Source organism: Eumetopias jubatus, unplaced genomic scaffold (assembly GCF_037043125.1).
Source record: "Eumetopias jubatus isolate StellerSeaLion01/CBP00866 unplaced genomic scaffold, mEumJub1_p1.0 scaffold_3, whole genome shotgun sequence".
In the NCBI taxonomy this organism is placed as follows: domain Eukaryota; kingdom Metazoa; phylum Chordata; class Mammalia; order Carnivora; family Otariidae; genus Eumetopias; species Eumetopias jubatus.
The window spans coordinates 121678568-121697433 of NW_028274809.1; the positions used below are offsets into that span (position 1 = coordinate 121678568).

An 18866-nucleotide genomic window follows, 5' to 3' on the forward strand; every position below is an offset into this window, starting at 1 on the left:
ACATCAGAGTTAATTAAGGTTAGTCAGTGAGAAATCTCCTGCCGACCAAGGAGGTACCTTTTCCAAAAAAATGCTCTACCCCCACACTGCTGCTCTTTTATTGAACGAGTTCAAAAACCACCTCCACAGAGCTGTCTAACAACAGGTCATTTCAATATACCATACAATGTCATGAAAGTTATCTGAGTTGCCTGGAGCAAGGGTCAAAATCTGGTTGACAGGGCACGAGACATAGCTCGTAAAGTATTTAGTGGAGAAGTCTGGTAGACCTTCATCTGGTGATGCAAAGGGAGAGGAACAGAAGAATGTTCACACCCTAAAAATGCATAAAGATTTCGTCTGTTAGGTAGTGCTTCCCTATCAGCAGCAGGAAACGCGTTATATTTGGAGCATATCACCACTGGCCTCTGTTCTACCCAGTGTTACTGTTCAGAGGACTGTGGGCAACTTGGCCTGATGCCACCTCGTATAAAATGGATCATAATCACCAACAGCCCACTGCTATTGTTCATGTTGATTTACAAGTTATTTCAGGCCAGAATGTATTCATTTTCAGCCTCTGAACACCTGAAAATTCAGAATGTATTAAACTTCAGGTTATGAACCCCTGAAAAGAGACTGCTCAGTAGAGGTGCCATTTCAATGAAAACGCATGCAATATATGCAAGATTAAAGACACAACACTTGCTTTAATGGAAGCAACTGTTTTGTTAATCTTTCAGCACTTGGTGCATTCTCTTTGGAATCACAGTGCTCTAAAACAATGCAGTGTGGTCTGTGACAGAATGCTTACAGGCAAGAGAGCATTTGGATAGAACTGCATTATTAGGAATGGTAGCAGCATTAATAAAATGCTCGAAGTGTCTTAGCATCAGCCTTCTAATCTCTCATCTCTTGTTTAGAAATCCAAGTTTCTGTTCTGCCAAAGGTATCCTCCATATTGTTGTTAAATAAACATTATTCCTGAAACTAACGTAATGTACGTCAACTATACTTCAAACAATTTCTAAATGGTTAAAACCTTTATACAAAAGCAAACAAACAATGATCAGCCTGGAAGCATAGTACAGTGTGTTTGCAACCCACAACTTAAAACCTAAAGTGTTCCCCTTTCTGCATGACATTAGGATTACAGTTTGGTCTACTACCAAATATTTTATCAAATGTTCTGTGTCCATTAGTGCTCATTGCCAAAGGGCCAGGCATCTATGGAGATGATGGGAGCAGGTACCCGAATTTCATGGACATGTTATTTACATAGATCCCTGTGGGTTCCATCAGAAAGGAAAGCATCCCAGAGAAGATGTGAGAAACTTTTTGTCAATTCAATATAGGACCTTGCCATAGAATGGTTAAAGCAGAACAGGAAGTGGAACTTGTAAATTGTAGCGTAGCCACTGCCTATATGTTATCACACACAAATAATCTGCAGATGCACACATAGTTGTTCTTTCTGGGAAAAAAAATGAGTATACCATGGAGTTGTATGCTGTGATGATATTAAGTAACCATAAAAAGGCACTGTGCTGAGGTTTTAATTCTGAATCCAAAATAATGCCTTAAAATGTGTGGGTAATAAAAATCAAGAAGGCGGGCACCTGGTTGGCTCAGTCGTTAAGCGTCTGCCTTCAGCTCAGGTCATGATCCCAGGGTCCTGGGATCGAGACCCGCATCGGGCTCCCTGCTCCGCGGGAAGCCTGCTTCTCCCTCTCCCACTCCCCTTGCTTGTGTTCCCTCTCTCGCTGTGCCTCTCTCTGTCAAATAAATAAATAAAATCTTTTAAAAACATAAAATAAAATAAAATCAAGGCGGCTAGCAAGCAAGTAGGCAGACAGGCAAGAGTGTACCTTAACTCTAGCTATCCAGCAAGGAAAAGACAAAAATGTTACTATAACTAACCTGTGTTTGGTCTCTTCTTTTCATATATTCTTCAACTTTGTAATCTATTACAAATAATGACAAAATAGCATTTGCTTTGCATATAAAAACAGGAGAAATAAAACAAGATTGGCAGGCAGAGTGTGATAAGATTCTCACGTTAATTGTAGGCTCACACTGATCCAGTTTATGAAGCCTAAACTACACAGAAAACTTTTTCTGGAGCACTTTAAACAGTCTATAAAGGAGGTGCTTTATAAATTCCCTCCCTGAGAGGCAAGTTGAGAGATCTTTGCCTTTGTAACCAATAATATATACAAACCCTTTGACCTTTGAGATTTAAATGGCCAAGTATGTGTGATGAAGTTATCCATCATAGGGGAATTGAGTTTTTGAAAGCGATGTTAGCATACTTTCTAAGGCTCATTAAAACACTATTCCTGACCATTGTGTTTCTGTTGTCAAACTCAGTTTCCTTCTAAATTAAACAATTCAAAATACAATTGCTTTCATTATGCATATTTTGGAGACTAATCCGCTTAGACAATGGATGGGTATGATGACTGAACTGTTCTTTTTAATTCTGGCTTCCTTTGGGGTGCCTGGGTGGCTCAGATGGTTAAGTGTCTGCCTTCGGGCTCGGGTCATGATCCCAGGGTCCTAGGATCAAGAGCCCCGCATCGCGCTCCCTGCTTGGCGGGGAACCTGCTTCTCCCTCACCCTCTACTGTTCCCCCAGCTTGTGCTCTCCTGCTCTCTCTGTCAAATAAATAAATAAAATCTTTAAAAAAAAAAAAATTCTGGCTTCCTTTAATTTCCATGTTTTCTTAAGACTCGCTTAATTTACACAGTAATTATTTGTAATCTTCCTAAGATTTCACAAACTTTTAAAAAATCTTACCTCAGATGGAATAATGTTCTATAAATTTTGCTGAGAGCCAAGATTCCGGAAGGGAAAGTAACCCACTAAAGGCAGGACGCTTCCAGCAGAAGTATAGCCATTTTTAAAGAAATAATTTAGTGAGTGAAAACCATTCAGTAAAATAAACGCTATATGTGATAGCAAGGGCTTCCTTACAAATATCCATAAAAGACTTTAAAGTCATTTATACCCCAAACCAGGAAAATATTAATTCTCAGGGCATTTTTACTCATACACCCTCATTAACCTAATCTAGAGTTTTGTTTCTAGAAATACCAGGTCTGTTATCATCCAAGATATCACACCCTTGATGGAAGAAAAAATAAAACACACCCGTTTCTGCTACCAGTTGGCCATCAACCTAACAGGCTTTATTCTATTTTTTTAAAGGATTTATTTATTTATTTGAGAGAGACAGAGAGAGCACAAGGGGGGTTAGGAGCAGAGGGAGAAGCAGACTCCCCGTTGAGCAGGGAGCCTGATGTGGGGGCTCCATCCCGGTACTCTGGGATCATGATCTGAGCCGAAGGCAGACACTTAACCAACTGAGCCACCCAAGCATCCCTAACAGGCTTTAAAATAACTTATGAATCAGCTGACTCTGGAGGACGAGCCCAAAATCAATAAGCAGAAGTTACATAAAACCAGAAGGAAGAACTCTGTAGAAAGGCAGGAAGGTCCCTTGTCCTGGAGCTGTCCCTATAAAGTTAAGCCACCAACTCCCCAAGATGAGACTGATGGACTGTGTTAAGGGTTGGACTCCCATCCATGATCCCAGCAGTATGGGAACTTGTTCCTCTCATTTATCTATCCTTCTTATCTCTCTTTTACTGCCAGCCAACCCTGGTTTTCCTCCCAGTACATTCCCGAGAGGACCCCTTTCTCTCACCCCTCCCCTTGTAGATTTCTCTGATCTTTAACCTCAGCATTTATTCCTCCATGTAATATTTTCAGCATATACTAAGAGAAGGATACAATGATAAACAAGACACACAAGACCGCTTTCTTTGAAGTGCTTATAACTTAAGGTGGGTGACTGATAAAGCAACAATGTAGACATATATAATTTCCCAATTCCACATTACTTTCTATATAAACATAAAATTACATTATATTTGTGTGTTATCATAGCAAAGCACCAGATGTAGGGAAGTTAGTCCAGTCCTGGGAGTGAAGTACATTTTCACAGAATAGCGTTGAAGGTAAGACCCGAAGAATGAGTGTGTATTTGCTAAAGGAAACACTTGGTTCTCTTTCCTTTCTCTTTCAAAGACTTCCAAATTTTCAAACCTCTAAACCTTCGTTTTTACTTTTAGAGAACTGTTTTCCTTCACCAAATACCCTTAACTCTCTTGCCCACACAACTCTGCTTTCCTTGACCTCTTTGCTGAGAGGCAATGCCCCGGTTTGCTTATTTTTTAAAATGGGGGATTTATCTGACTTTACTTGCCACTAGAATAAAAGCTACCAAAGAACATTCTCTAAAGATCTGCCCAGGTCATGCTGTGCTTTTGGAAATCATGGAAGAGGAGAAGCAATGAGAGGAATGAAAGAAAATGATGAGTTTCCATTCGCGTGATTACATTAGCCAGGACTGAACTTGTCCCTCCTCTTCACCCCTCTCCTCTTCCTAGCTTACCCTGGGGATGGTGCAGAGCCAGGAGGAAATAGCTGCCAACCCAAAAGTCCTTATCTAAGACAGCAAAAACAATAGCAGGGGCAGTAACATCACCTAATATCTTTAGGCTGAATTGGTGTACCTAGAAATTCAGGTTCCCAATCAACAGTCTGTCTTCTGGGCTGTTTGGGAACCTTGACCAGCTAAGAATTTCCCAGCAGGAGGGCTCATTTAAAGAAAAGATCTCTTGGGAACCATTTCTCTAGTGGATGGGCAGCTTAAATCCTCATTTTGAATCCTAAATCTAGATTCAATTCAGGAGAACATGGCCAGCTCAGCCAAAGACAAGAAAGGGGTCACTGGAACCAGAGGATGCCCACAAGGAAGGAACAGAACATCACAGAGGTGCCGGGAGATTGACTGCCAGCTCTTGGACAGATTTCTGCCAACCTCCTTCAACCACACTCCCACACGGGTTCTTAGAAAGTGAACCAATGTGGAACTATGATTCCTACAAGGGTCTCTGAGAACCAGAGGAATGACTAGGATACAGTTTCAGTCAGTTCAACCAGCATTTATTGAGTGACTACTGTGTACCAGGTACTGTACTGGATTCAGAGCTGGGAAGATGAATCAGAAACAAGCACTTCCTTTTGAAGGGCTCTCAGCCCTGAGCAGCCTCTTAGGTCATGAGTCATCTAGAAGTAGATTAGGTGAATACGAAGAAATGTAGAAGATTATCTAAGTCAACAAACAGAGATCACCTCCTAACTATGTATAGCTTGTTTTCAAAGACATGGTTTTGAGGGAGTCATAAATTCTTCACTAACTTAAATGATTCACTTCAGTAAAATTCAGTTAACATCACAAACTACATTTTTTCAAGGGCCAACATATAGCACAATGAACACAACCATGTTTATATCTTGAAATAAAATATACTGGGCTAATTGATGATAATTGCTTGAGCACCTCTTAAGTGAATATGTTAAAATATTCTAAAATAAAATAGTCTTCAAAAAAAAAATAGTCTTCTGCACATGCCTGAATTCCGTGGAAAGTTGCACATAAACCTAGAATGATGACTGGTTATGAAACAGGCAACAGGAGAATCAAATTTGTTATGATCCATGCTTTTCCTTATGAAATCACAGCAGAAAATACAGCATTCCAAAACAGTCTAAGAAAATACATTCCTTAAAAGAAATTTCCCATCCCAAGTTTTCCCTTAACACTCTCCCGAAATGGTGAGTGAGTTATTCCAGCAAGACAATCCCATGCCCATCTGCTTGGACTCTGCTTTATATCCAAAACAACTCAATCTCAACATTTTAGAATTTCACTGCCCCTAAAAAGAGCTAGCCAGATATAGAATCACTAAGCTCACTAAGCTCAATGTCAACCGAGACAGACTAAGGTGAGATAGAAATTCCTGAAATTCAGCATCTGTGTTAGTTTCCAGACTTCCCCATTTGCCTTCCAAGTGACTCTGTGCGACAAATACTTTGCAAAGGCTATTTCTCATTTACCAGTTTTGAGGACAGGGAAAGGGATAGGGGAGTGTGTGGTAGAATCGCTGCTAATTTGTACATCAAGGACGTGTGTCAAATATTCCCTAACCCTCCAGAAGTTATAGGTACACAAGGTCCATCCTGGGACAATACAATTGCTCAATTCCCATGCAATTTTTTTTTCTCTAGTTCTAGTAGAATTCCCTATGGAAAAGATTTCAAAGCTATAAACATTTCCAAAGAACAGAGAACAAAACTCTGATCCAGCAGGAGATATTAAGTGGAAAAGAGAGTTAAACAGTGTTTTCCAAAAAGAAAACAATACCATTAATCACAGGCAAAATGCCATAATGAGAGTTTACACTGCCTTTTCAAATTGTTTGCAACCTCCTCTAATACAACCCTGCTTTCCCAAGTGTTTACATCTACTTTTGGTTGCTCTAATGCCAATTTAGAAAAAGAAAACAATAATAAAAAAATCAAACAATTTATATATCACCAGTCCTGATAATTTCCATCCAAGGCATATATATCCATTGGGCTACATTTTCCACTGTTGGCTTGGAATGAACAATAAAAGGTTGCAGGACAGGGTTTTTCTCAGATTTGGATGAACATAGCCATATTCTGGTATTGAAAAGTGTCCCTCTCTAAGTCTTTGATCAAGGAAGAAGTAAAAACATTTTTTCCTCTTTCTCGACTTCTTGCAGGTTTGAAGATCTGAAAGGAATGATCTAGCGGAGGAGGAGAGACCCAAGGCACAACAGGGCTTGAAAGAAATGCTTCCATTTTTGATAATGTTATGAGGACTGTTGATCAACAAGGTAAATCATCTGGAGACGTAATGTACAACATGGTGACGATAATTAAGCCTGCTGTATGTTTGAAAATTGCTTTGGAGAAAGAAAGAGACAAAGAAAGAAAAAAGAAATGAAAGCCTGTGCTGTGTCCATCCTACACTGAAAAGTAACTCCCTCTAGGAGAATGCTCTCAGACAGTTGTGTTTTCCTCACAGACATAAAGCTATCAATTCTAAACCCCAGAAGCCAAACTCTTTGGTTTTCCTTAACTCCTAGATTTTGTCATTCAAGATATGCTGGGTACATGCAGGCGGAAAGGGTACCAATTTCAAAATCAGAATGATCTGGTTTGAATCCTGGGCTGGACTCTCATAAGGGTGTGATCCTCAGCAAATCACCCAGTTTCCCTGAGCCTCGGGGTTTTCAATCCATAATAAACAAAGTTAAAAGTGCACACATTGGATAATTATGAAGAAGTTCATTTGAGCTGCCATATACAGAGCCTGTGCTTAGGAGTGGCTCAGTACATGCACCCTCCCCCTCCCTCATTGTGCATGGGTCCTTCCCTGTACTCCAGTCTCATTAAGAAAAAGCTCCAAGTCTTTGAGGTTTCTGGGATCTAAAAGGTGCACAGAGAAGAAGTGCACATTTGATTCCTGGAAGCAATCTGGCAGAGGGCAGCCCCAGCTTTTTCAGAGGACCTTCCTGATGAGAATGTTTCCAGAATCAAAGTGCTGGTTTGGCTCATCCATCCTTCTCTGTAATCTGAATTAGTATGAAGCCACATATAGGAGAGCAGTTTGAAAACCCATATAAAATCATATTCTTAAGAAACACAGACAAAGGGGCTCCTGGGTGGTACAGTCGGTCAAGTGTCTGAATCTTGGTTTTGGCTCAGGTCATGATCTCAGGGTTGTGAGATCCAGCCCCATGCTGGGCTCCCCGCTCCGCAGGGAGTCTGCTTGAGTTTCTCTCCCTCTGCCTCAGCCCCTCCCCACCGCTTTCTCTCTCTCCAAAATAAATAAATAAATCTTAAAATAAAAAATCATGTTCTTATTGACGTTGGGGATCCTTTTCGGACTTGAGTTTTTTTGGAAGGTCCTTGATCAGAAAACCCATGTGATTACAATCCCATCTTAATGGAGACTTCGCTGGTGTCCGCCACACGCAACGGTGGAATCTCCCAAGGCTGCTTCAGGCTGGAGTAGCGGCGGCATCTCACATTCTTGGGAGATGGCAAAACTCCAAAGAGAGAGAGTTTTGAAAGAAGGGGAAGACCAGCACATTCTCATCGATGCTCTCTTTTCCTTCTCCCTTTTGCATTTAGGCTGTCCAGCATGGCAGGCGGAGGGGGCTTGGGGAGTCAGGCACATCAGACTGGAATAATCCCAGCTTTACTTACCACTTCTGTGATTGTAGGGCAAGTCTTTACTTTATGTCAGCCTCGGTTTCTTCATATTTGAGAGCACTGTACCTACCTCTCAGGATTGAGTCAAATCATACATGTAAGTCAAAGTGCCTGACAAACTATCGGGGTTACCTTCCTCCTTCCTTCTTTCCTCAAAGCATGCGGCCTCCCCACAGCCTCCAGAAGAACGTGCTCCAGCAGAGATCCCCTGATAGAAGTACAACGAAGCTGCAGGGCTGCCCACGCTCGGAATCTGAGCATCAGCACTGCTCCCTTGCTGGGATCACGGTACTCTGACGTGGCATGGCACCTTAACCAAGGCCTATATACCCTAATCATAGCATTTATGAAATAGAAGCTCTTCCATGGGACCAGCTGTCCCAATCACGGGTAGTGTTTAGGAGGGCCAAGGGATTGTTCACTATTATTTTATTGGCCAAGTGCAAGCCTAATAGCTAGACTGAAAAGAAAAAGCTAACCATGCTACCGGTGGGGGGCGGGGCGGGGGGAGTGGATTGAAAAACACGGCCACAATATCGTGCGGCTTTCAAGAGAGGAGCCCGTTTCCGCACCCCTTGACTCGGGGTTAGGACCTTCCTTTACCAATAGGATGTGGTAGACTGGTGTTGCAGGAGTGGCAAAGTCCAGGCCTCCAAGGGCCTGGAGGCTTCCACAGTCACCCTCTTGGACCACCGCCCCTGCCTGCATGTAAGAAGCCTGAGCAACACCACTGGATGGCAAAACACCATGTGTGGAGGGAGACCCGGTGATAGCCGGCGCTAGGTCCTAGTGGAAATGCCAACTGACTGCAACTGCATGAGGGACCCGGATGAGACCCGCCCAAGTTCCTCAGCCACAGACTCAGGCAGGCCTAATGAATTATTGTTTAAGGTCATTTGTTTTGGGGCAACCTATTACATAGCAATAAATGACAGATAAAAATGCAATCCTGACTCAGCCCCTCAGACAGTGATTCAGTAGTGGGAGTGAGTGAAAGATATGTTCTTTCTATATTTGAGCATCAAGTGCCCAAATGGAGTACACATACCATTCGGCCTCGAATGCCCCATAGGTACCCTCAGATGCTCTCAGGGAAGGAGATGCTGCTTGGATTCTTGATGTTTCACAAGGAAGTTTCCAGCACATGGTTCCACACAAGGGGAGGCCACCTCTGTCTCCAGCCAAGCAGCGACTCTTCCCACCAATGGGGACAGACCACGAAAGTCAGCAGAACCAAAGGGGAAGAATTCAGCCACCCAAGTGAAGGACACTGATCCTAGCAAAGGAAATACAGGCCAAGCAGCTCAGTTACGGACGCAGAGCATCATGAGGATTCAGGCCGCATTGCGCGGGGATCCTGGAGGGTAGCAGGGCAGGCCCGAGGTACGTGGGCTTCCAGGACAAGTCAATGGCACGACACCTTTCAACAGGACTGCAGACATTCACCAGTGTTTATATAGGGGAAAGTCTGAGCGCTCTGAGGTGTAAGGCAGCGAAGACTACGATTAGCTCTATTGTCTACACCTGCAATTCAATTCCGGCTCCTAACTCACATACCCCACCTGCCAACCGGATCCAACTTTCCTCAGAAGGCAATTTCGCCACCTCCATCAGTTGCATGCCCCAAGCACTTTATCCTAATATTCCTTCTGCCACACTACTAACACATACTCTTCCCGGCAGGAATTCTTGTAAATAGTTTCCTCTACCTTGTTATATGTCTAGTGATGACTTAGAGCCTTTTACAGATTGGCACATGGGCCTCCCAGGTGGCCAGGCCTCTCAAACCAGCCCCTAGGGCAGTGGCTCTCAAAGTGTGGTCTCTGGATTAGGTGCATCAGCCACACATGGGAACTTGTTTGAAATGCAAATTATCGGCCCCGCCCATCCCAGGCCTACTGCACTAGAAACTCTGGGGTGGGGCCCCGCACTCTAGCTAGCAAAGCTCTCCAGGTGATTCAGATGGATGATAAACTAGGAGGTTCTTAACCTTGGCCGCCCACTGAAATCATCTGGAAGCTTTAAAAATTACTGATGCCTGGCTCCCACTCAAGAGATTGTGATTAAATTGGTAAGGGGTGCAGCCAGGGCAAGGGATGTTTCAAAGCTCCCCAGATGATTCTAATGTAGAGCCAACTCGGGGGACCATGGCCCTAGCAAAAGGCAAAGGGTTTCACAGAAATCAGCTGGCAGACTAATTACTAATCAGAGTTTTGCTAAAGGTGGCCTTGAGTTTAAGTGGTTTCATATTTGTATATAATGAAAGTGAAGGCTTTTCATTTATATAAGGTTCACTTCAGGCCCCTTTCAACACAAGCATCTGATCATTGTTACAGCTTTGCTAGTGGGGACCACATGGGTGGGTCTGTAGCTTGAAAGGAAATCAATTCACACTCCATCAGTTAAATGGGTTAGAAGACCAGGCTGATGAAAAGTGCCTGTAGGCACTGAGGTAATCTGTGAAATTGACAAAAGCATTTGCCAAGATTTGCACTACAAGACAAGGAAGAACCACTACAAACACATTGAATGTCAAGCCAGTAAGAAGCACACACAAAAACTGTTATCAGGGTAGCAGGACACAATAGGACAGTGATGCTTCCCTGACAACTAAGATTCCAGAGAAGGACACTTAACCTTCGTTGCTTTATGTCACCAACTAATCTTGTTCTGAAAGCAAATACCTCATAAAACTTTTATTTATGGTTGAAACCTATTAAATTAACTATTTATTGCCATTTTTACTATTTTTCACTGAGTCTGTATTTTCTAAGAACTTGATCTTGCCCACCCATGATTTGGTTAACCATGGTATTCTCCAAGACCACCACCTCTGTTTCCTGTGATCCCAGGTCCAAGCCACGTCAAGATTTTATAGAAAGAGCCTTGAAGAAGGACACAGGTGTCCCAAGAGAAGACGGGCCACAAGCACAATGTGGGAGCCAGAAGAAGCTGCTGGCCACCTGGGGGGATGAAATCCAGCTTTGGTGGCTCTGAGTCCCCGGTGAAGCATCAGGACCAAAAAGGAGAGGAATACAGGAAAGAGGGATCTCAGAGAGTCGAAGATCCTAGCTGATTTCCTACATCTTAGCCACTTACTGCAATGTCATCATTGCAGACCAACATTATCACTTGGGAGCAAGCCTTCTAAGGAATCCACTGTAACTGAGGCCGACTGGACAGGTAGGAGCACATTAACATACTGGGATAAATTCATATCTGGCCCTGAGAGCTTTCTTCTTTGAAATGGTAGTGTGGTGACATCACTGATTCGTTCCAGCACTTACTGAGGGCCTCCATGCCAGGCATTACAATAGGTGCCAGGGATCAGAGAGCAAGGGGACAGATACATAAACAGAGTAGTCCCGATGCAAGGTGAAAACAAGTAGAAAGGGGCACATATAAAGGTTCTATAGAAGAGGGTACCTATAGGAGAAGAAACCGCAAATCCCATCTGCAGCTATAAGGAGGAATGCAAAGAGATGGTGATTTCGGAGCTTTTGAAGGCTTTTGAAGGCAGGCGAGGAGGAAATGCAGAAGGAGGGAAAGGGTCTTGCAGGCAAACAGCATGAACACGGGGTGATGAATGCACAAGGCCCATCGTAAGAATGGTAAGTTCTTTGGGGGGGAAGGGTTTGTGTAGCTGGGTCACAGGGTGTGTGGAGGGAAGTGGTGAGAAATGAGGCTAGTCGTGTAGGCTCCAACAGTTCAGACTGTTCAGTTCAAAAGAAGGGTCACAAGGAGAATCAGTTTGCTCACCAAATCTATCAGTGTACTACTAAGCAGCCATAATTTTGGTATTCTCAATCTAAACCCCTTGTGGGCTATAAGAAAATAGAGGAAAATTTCACATTTGAAAAAGACGCCAGCATTTAAAAAGAAAGCTGAGCACTGTAATAATGTCATTCAACAAATGTCTGAACATCTCTACTCTGCTTGGGGTGGAGGAAAGACAGAAATGAAGAAGAAATGTTATCTGTACTGGGAACATCAGGTTCTATGTCTGGGTCTGCCACCAGCCAGCTACCGAACTTGGGGCGTGGGGGGGGGAACCCACTGCTCTGGGTGGGTTTTCTCATCTTTGAAATGAGTGTCTTGGATCTATGAGGTTCCATCTAGCTCTCACAACCTGTATGTCTGAGAGACAAGATCAGGTCTCGCAAGGAGCTCAAAATCAAGGCAAGGAGCAATAATCAGATATGGCTCTCAGGCATTTAGCTTACCGAGACTGATGGGAAATCCCCAGGAATTCTTGACATCCCCCCACATCCGCCCCAGCAGCAATGCAGGAAATCTAGTCCACTATCTTCAGCAGACTCAATGGAACCATTTCCTTAATGAAACCCCCCTGCAGTCCCAGATGCTAAGCCAGAGGCTTTCCTCTCAATCCCTCCCTCAATTACCCCATTCCTCCCATTTCCTTCCCCTCCCTCAATCTGGTATAAAATCCAGTAATGTCATCAGCAGCATGCAATTTCCAAGGCACCCAAGTGTGTGAGGAATCAACAATGATCCTGGAAAGCATTTGGCAAGAGATCTTGTCATTCCTTACAAGCCTCACCAGTATACTAAGACCAATGGAATGGCAGGCACTATCCTGTTCTATTAAATTATTTAAAGCAATGCAACAGATGCTTTTAATGCTTTTAACCATTCCTCATGATATATTTTTGTTTGAAAAAAATAAGGTCTGGTGTCGTTTCACATGTCTTTCCTCTCCTCTCCACAATGACAAATACTCCGAAAAGTTATATTTACTTGATATCCAATAAACTCCCAACCGTGCAACTGTACCAAAAACCTAACGCCAGCAAGCTTTGCATTTAACACCCAAGTGCCAAGAGAGCTTCTTTCACTTTCTCTCCATTCTTATGCCCACTCGCATACACATCTCAGTTTGTTCTTGCTTTGCAGAACTTCCCAAGCCAGAGTAAACAGCCACAACCTCACAATAGGTGGGATACCTTCCTCCAGGACACTGCATTTTTTTGGTCAATATAAAACCAATTTTTTTTGCAACATATTTTCAGCTACTATATTACATACGTTCAAAGTAGATTTAGAATGTCTCAATAATTTTTGGTAAGGAGAACAAAGTGATTATTTGGTTTGTTCTAGAAGATCATATAAAACAGGTCCACTTTTAAATAAGAGGTTTAGTATCCCTGTTGCAATCTGAAATTTTTAGAATGAAGTTATTTTTGAATCAAGTTAAGTGAAAATTAATTTAAAACAAAAAACAAAACCCAAGAAATTCTTCTAAATTTAATATGACTGACGGCCTTTTAGAAGAGGTAACGTAACCAGAGTTAGGAAGTAGAGTTTACTTCCTAGGGTTACATTCTGTTTGGAAAAAAGAGAAAAAAAGCCCATGATTACTACTGGTTCGGACAGCCTCTAACAGCTTAGCTCTTGCAACCCATTAAAGAGCAAGTTAACCAGCTGGTGGATGAAAAAGAAAATGCAATGTGATTACTGATAGCAGGTGACGCCCAGTTCATCATTACAGGCTTAGCTCTGGCATTATTGGGCTTATCATCCATTTTATATGCAAATGTATAAGGGCCAGAGAGAAAGAGAGACACACCATGTTCAGCCTATTCCTTGGAACCATTCACTGACTCTGGTTTCTCTTCATATCTCATTCACCGAGTCTTAAAGAATTGGAAAAGGGCATTAGAAATAGGCATCTATTCTAACTTCTGACTTTCACATATGAAAACGAAAAATCCACTTAATGATCCCCAGCAAAAAAACTGGAGAGCCCGTTATGGAATTTTCAACAGGGTAAGAAAAAACTTAAAATAACAATAAAAAAGTAAGGTAAAAATATTAAGGAGCTAGAGCAGGTGACCACCTACAGTCCATCTGCAACATGATCCATCAGGTGGAAAACTCCCAACGTGGACTGCCAGAGGTGCTAACTAATTAATAGTTCAAATATGCAAGATAGAAAAGCTCTACCAAAAAAGTGTGGCTTCCTAAACCTTTGAGAAAACAACAAAAATTGTCATGTAAAATTAACTTTATTATGAAAGATTTATTACATTCTATTCTATTTATTACATTCTACTCTGAGTATTATTTTCATGCACATTTTAACTTCATATTATTAATGTAGATTTCCCTCACAAGATTCAGAAGTGATGCATTTCCGTTAGTTACAGCAAATTGTAAATATCAGCTGCTCAAAAAAACCCCCAAAAGGGGGGACAGAAAAAAGGGACTGTGGCTTTAATCATGGACATGATGCCTTAAAATAAGAAAATGAGACTTTGAGCTAGAGTAAGGGAGGTATTCTTTTTAGAGGGAAAGATCGCAATAAAGAGAACTTGAAAATATCTGTCCTCTTAATTTCTCAGGATATTTGGAAGAAGGTAAATGTAATCTTTAGGGGGAAAAGCATTATCTTTTTGTCTGACTGAGCCTCTGATTAAATTATACCTCAGTGCATGCACATCCATTAACACACAAGCTCAAAATATTAATAACTCACAAATATTCAAAGGCTATATAGCACCTGAAGGAGAGCAGACTCCTGATAAATCCACACAGCAGAAACTTGGCCTTTTTCTGGACACCATTTCCCGGAGTGGCCCCTGAGTTCAGTTTGAAAGCCCTGGTGGCGATTTACAAGGTAGGCAGCTGATTGTTGTAGTGTGAGTTGTCTGTTAACCAGCCAGAAGCCTGTGATTTACAAAGCCATGCTTCAACAATTACACACCCGACCACTGAAACAACAGTCCCTATAACCCAGCAGGTAAAGCGGTTCTCACCTTACCAATGTTTTGTCTTGCTTTCTTGTTATAACACATATACTTTTTTTTTAATCACAAAAGAGTCCCAACATCTCTGCCTCATTTAAGTAAAATAAAATCTAAAAGAAATCTCAAGAGAACCTTACTCAGGTTTCTGAAAAGCTTGCACGGATCTAAATTGCTCCTCATCACCAACAGCACTATACTTCGCCGGTCAACCACGTTTTTGAAACAAAAGTAAAGATGTATATGTGTGCCGCAGAAAAGCCAATGAAGCATATACTTTTCCCGTCATTTTTTGGATTCGCAAGAATTTACCTAGATTTACCTTTACATAACAGGCAAACGGTCTTCAGAAGTTACTTAAATGCTCTGCGCAATTATACTTCAATATAAGTGACTATTTTTTAAAAGAAGCAATATTTCATAAATAGAGTTATGTTACCGACTTTCCCAATCTATAGCAAGTTCTCAGACATTAGGACTTCGCCTGCCTCTCAGTTTAATGGTTTCGCCAATCTAATCGGAACTGTTACTTGTTTTTTGGAAACCGACGATCTAATTAGTCTTCCCACTGAGAAAGAATATTTTTTTTTAACAGTTAACTCCTTGGGGGGTTTAACAAGCATTTTTAAAAACGCTCAACCCTACTGACTTTTTCCTTCCCTGGAATCACTGCAATAACTTTTTTATGTTACCGTACTTTATTTCATATATTACCTTTTCTCCAGGATGCTTAAAAGAAAGGCGCTCTGAAATATGGCTCTCTGCGCCCAGGGGGACTGAACCGGAGTCACTCAGCCCCAATGGGCAGAAAAGGCAAATCTGGGCCCTTAAGTCCCCTCGGGCTTTGACGCCGTGGTGCGGGGCAACCTCCACACTAACCACTCCACACAGGCGGTATAACCTCCTGGCCCCGGACTGTTCTGCCGCCTGTTTTTCGAATTCCCGGCAAAGGGGCGGACCTCGCCGATTCCTCAAACTGCATCTTTTGGTCCAAAGCGTCCTCTCTCTCTTCTCTCGGAACTTAAAGACTAGGCCTGCAATTCTGAAACTTAACGGTATTTGGGTTCTCGACTGCCCTGGTCAGTCAGGTTCACTCAGGTCGGCGACCTGGGCTGGACCGGCCGCAGAGGCCCCACCCGGGTGGCTGCGCGCAGCGCGCTCGGCCCCGCGGTCGGCAAGCGGCGGGGAGGAGTTGAAGCTGCTGGAGCGTTCCCGGGGGGCATTCGGGCCGGGGGACCCCAAGTGGGTCGAAGGACAAGGGCTTTTGCTATCTCCTGCGATCCGTCCGCTCCCAGCAGGCACGCGACCCCCTGCAGTGGGCTCTCCTCCCCTAGGGAGGCACGACGTCGTGGCCGGTGCCCAACGTCGCCAACGCCCGGGCCTCAGCCCAGCCCCCAGGCAGACTGGCGGGCGTTCTAGGAGCCTCTGCTCGGGGCTCCGGTGGGCCCTGCCGACCGGCGCCAGGCCGCCTGGGAGCAAGCGGTGGGGGTCAGGCAGGTCCGGGTGCGCGGTGCTGCCTGGGCCGGGAGACCCGACCCGGGAGCCGGGCAAAGAGGGTCGGCGACTTCAGCCGCACAGGGGCAGCCCCAGCGCGGACCAACGCGGCGCCAGCAGCCGTTCAGGGCAGCGATGCCCGCGGACCTCCGCCAGCTGCTCTCTGAGGCGTCGGCACTGCCTGCCCAACGGAAGAGAAGGGCGCCACGGCCCCAGGCGTGCCCACGACAACCAGCGGCCCAGGTTCCCGGCGAGGCTCGCTTCTCGCGGCTGCAGCTTCACCTCCCCGCGTGCACCCGGCCCCAGCCCCAAGGGTGTGCCCGCCTGCCGCCCCAGCCCGGCGCCGCGCGGGCCTCTGGCCCCGACCTCGCCTCACCTGTAAGCAGCAGACCGCCAAGCAGCGCGCACAGCAGGACCCCGGTGTCCCAGCAGCTGACCATGGTGAGCGCGACGCGGCCTGCTTGCCCGGTCCCCGCGCTGCTCGCGGGCCACAGACCCAGCCGCCCGAATCTGTCTTCTCGCACTCCGGTCCTCCGCCGCGAGCGCCCCTCTCCGCGGCTCCAGCCAGGGAGACCACCACTTCCCCGGGTAATCCTCGCAGCTCGGCGTCCTCTGGCCGCTGCGCTCCAGCCCCGGAGCCCGCTCCGAGCTGCTGCCGCCGCCGCCGCCGCCGCCGCTGCCGGGGAGGAGCCGCAAGGAGTGTCCGCCCGGCGCGCTCCGAGCCTTCTGCGGACCTCGATTAAGAGGAGCCGAGGGCGGGGGCGATTTATAAACTTTCCCCAGCCCACTTCCTACCCCGGCACCTCCTTCCAGTGACGTCAAGGGGTCCCCCACCCCTCATCCGCCTCCCCACCTACCCTCTTCCTCCGGGACCTGATTCCCTACGGCTCCGGAGAGGGGCGGGGGCCGCCGGGGGAGGTGGGGGCGGGTAGCTGGGCCCCGAGCGCGCGTCGGGACCGAGTGCGAGCGCTCGTGGGGAGGCGGTGGCTACTCCGCCGGGAGGCGGCCCCGGCAGGTTCAGGGTCCTTGCTCCCGGCCCTCCTGCCCGGGTCCCCTCCTCCTTCCCTTAGCGCTCAGGAAATCCTTGCAGTCTTCCTCCCTCCGCCCGGCTTACTCAGCCTTTGGGGGCCGCCCGAAGCAGGGAAGGGGGACCGGGCTGGAGCTCGGCCGCCCAGCTCCGGGGGCGGAAAGTCCGATCCTTGGGAAGCTGGCCGCGCCTCCGCGACGGTGTCCCTGGCACGGAGGAGTGAGGCGCAGTCCGGCTCCCTCCTCTTCCTTGTTCTTGCCGCCTGGTCTAGCCGCCCCAGACCCCCCAGAATGTCCCCAGACGTCTAGGAAGGCGCCGGAGACACTCTGCACAGGGACTGGACCCGGGAGCATCCGAGGGGACCCGACGCTTGCGCGGCACCTTCGGGAAGACAGAAAACCCTCTCAGGTCCCTGGGGAGTACGTCTGTGTCTCTTTGGGCCGCATGGATGCACCCGCCCAAGTCATTTCCTAAACCCTCTGCTTCCTAGAAGCAAAACAACGAATAACATCATGATACCTTTTAAAAAGCCGAGGCGTGAAACTGCTCCTGCAACTTGTAAGGGCCGAGCACTTAAGCCTTATTTCCTAAATGCTCCAGAACAAAATCTTTCTGACGGCAGCTTGCTACGCAAGATGAGTGACTGCTGCTCTTCCAACAGAACCCGATGACATTAACTTGAGGCACTAGATCATTCGCGATGACACTAATTCCACCTTGTTCCTCAATTATGTCTCCATTACCTCAAAGCCTGAAACCGTCCTAGACTCCACGGAGCAGCCCAGTCTTGTCTTTGTAAATACCGCTGGTTTGAAAAATAGTTATATTGGAACCGGCCAGATGGTTGGTCTTGATAAAAGGGGCTGTGATGGCTCCTAAAGGGAACCAGCGACTCTTCCCTGTAGGACTGGACTACCTCCCCGCCTGCGAAGGTTGGGCAACCCGAAGGTGCCACACCTACGGGCAGCTGAGCGAGGACAGGTTCCTGCCACCCGCAGCCCCATGCGGGCACCTCGCCAACCTACACCTGGCACCCGGGAGCCTGAGTCGCAGCCCCTCGTGGTTCAGAAGAAAGGAAGACGTCCTGGAGTCACTGCTCCCCTGCCGGCTTCACCAGCCCTTCCTATGTTTCCAATGTTCCACACCGCTCCCTCCTGGCTCCTTTCCTCTGCCTCCCCCAAACCCGGCTCCTGGAAAACCACAGATCATTCCATGAACAGTTAGTAAATACAGATTGCTGGAAGCTGACCCCTGACCCTTCTCCAACAGGTCCCTGAGCCCAGATCACTGCCTGGGACACACTGGGAGAGCCAAGGTGTCCCTCTACCTCACTTTAGAGCTGCTTGTCACTCCCAGGCTCCGTCCCAAGGAGAAGCTGTCAGCATTGGCCTTCTGCAACACCTCACAGGGGCCGGGCATTGTGTTGGGGCTAAAAGCATTGAGGC

General features: G+C 45.9%; 1 protein-coding gene across 1 annotated transcript in view; it reads right to left on the reverse strand.

Annotated features, from left to right (window-relative positions):
• FLT1 (fms related receptor tyrosine kinase 1) overlaps positions 1 to 17235 on the reverse strand; it is a 168031-nt gene extending 150796 nt beyond the window's left edge. The window contains exon 1 of the mRNA XM_088022184.1: positions 16771 to 17235. Coding sequence (XP_087878310.1) covers positions 16771 to 16834 — 64 coding nt within the window. The 5' untranslated portion in view covers positions 16835 to 17235. The remainder of the gene's footprint in view (positions 1 to 16770) is intronic.
• Positions 17236 to 18866: the final 1631 nt, after the last annotated feature.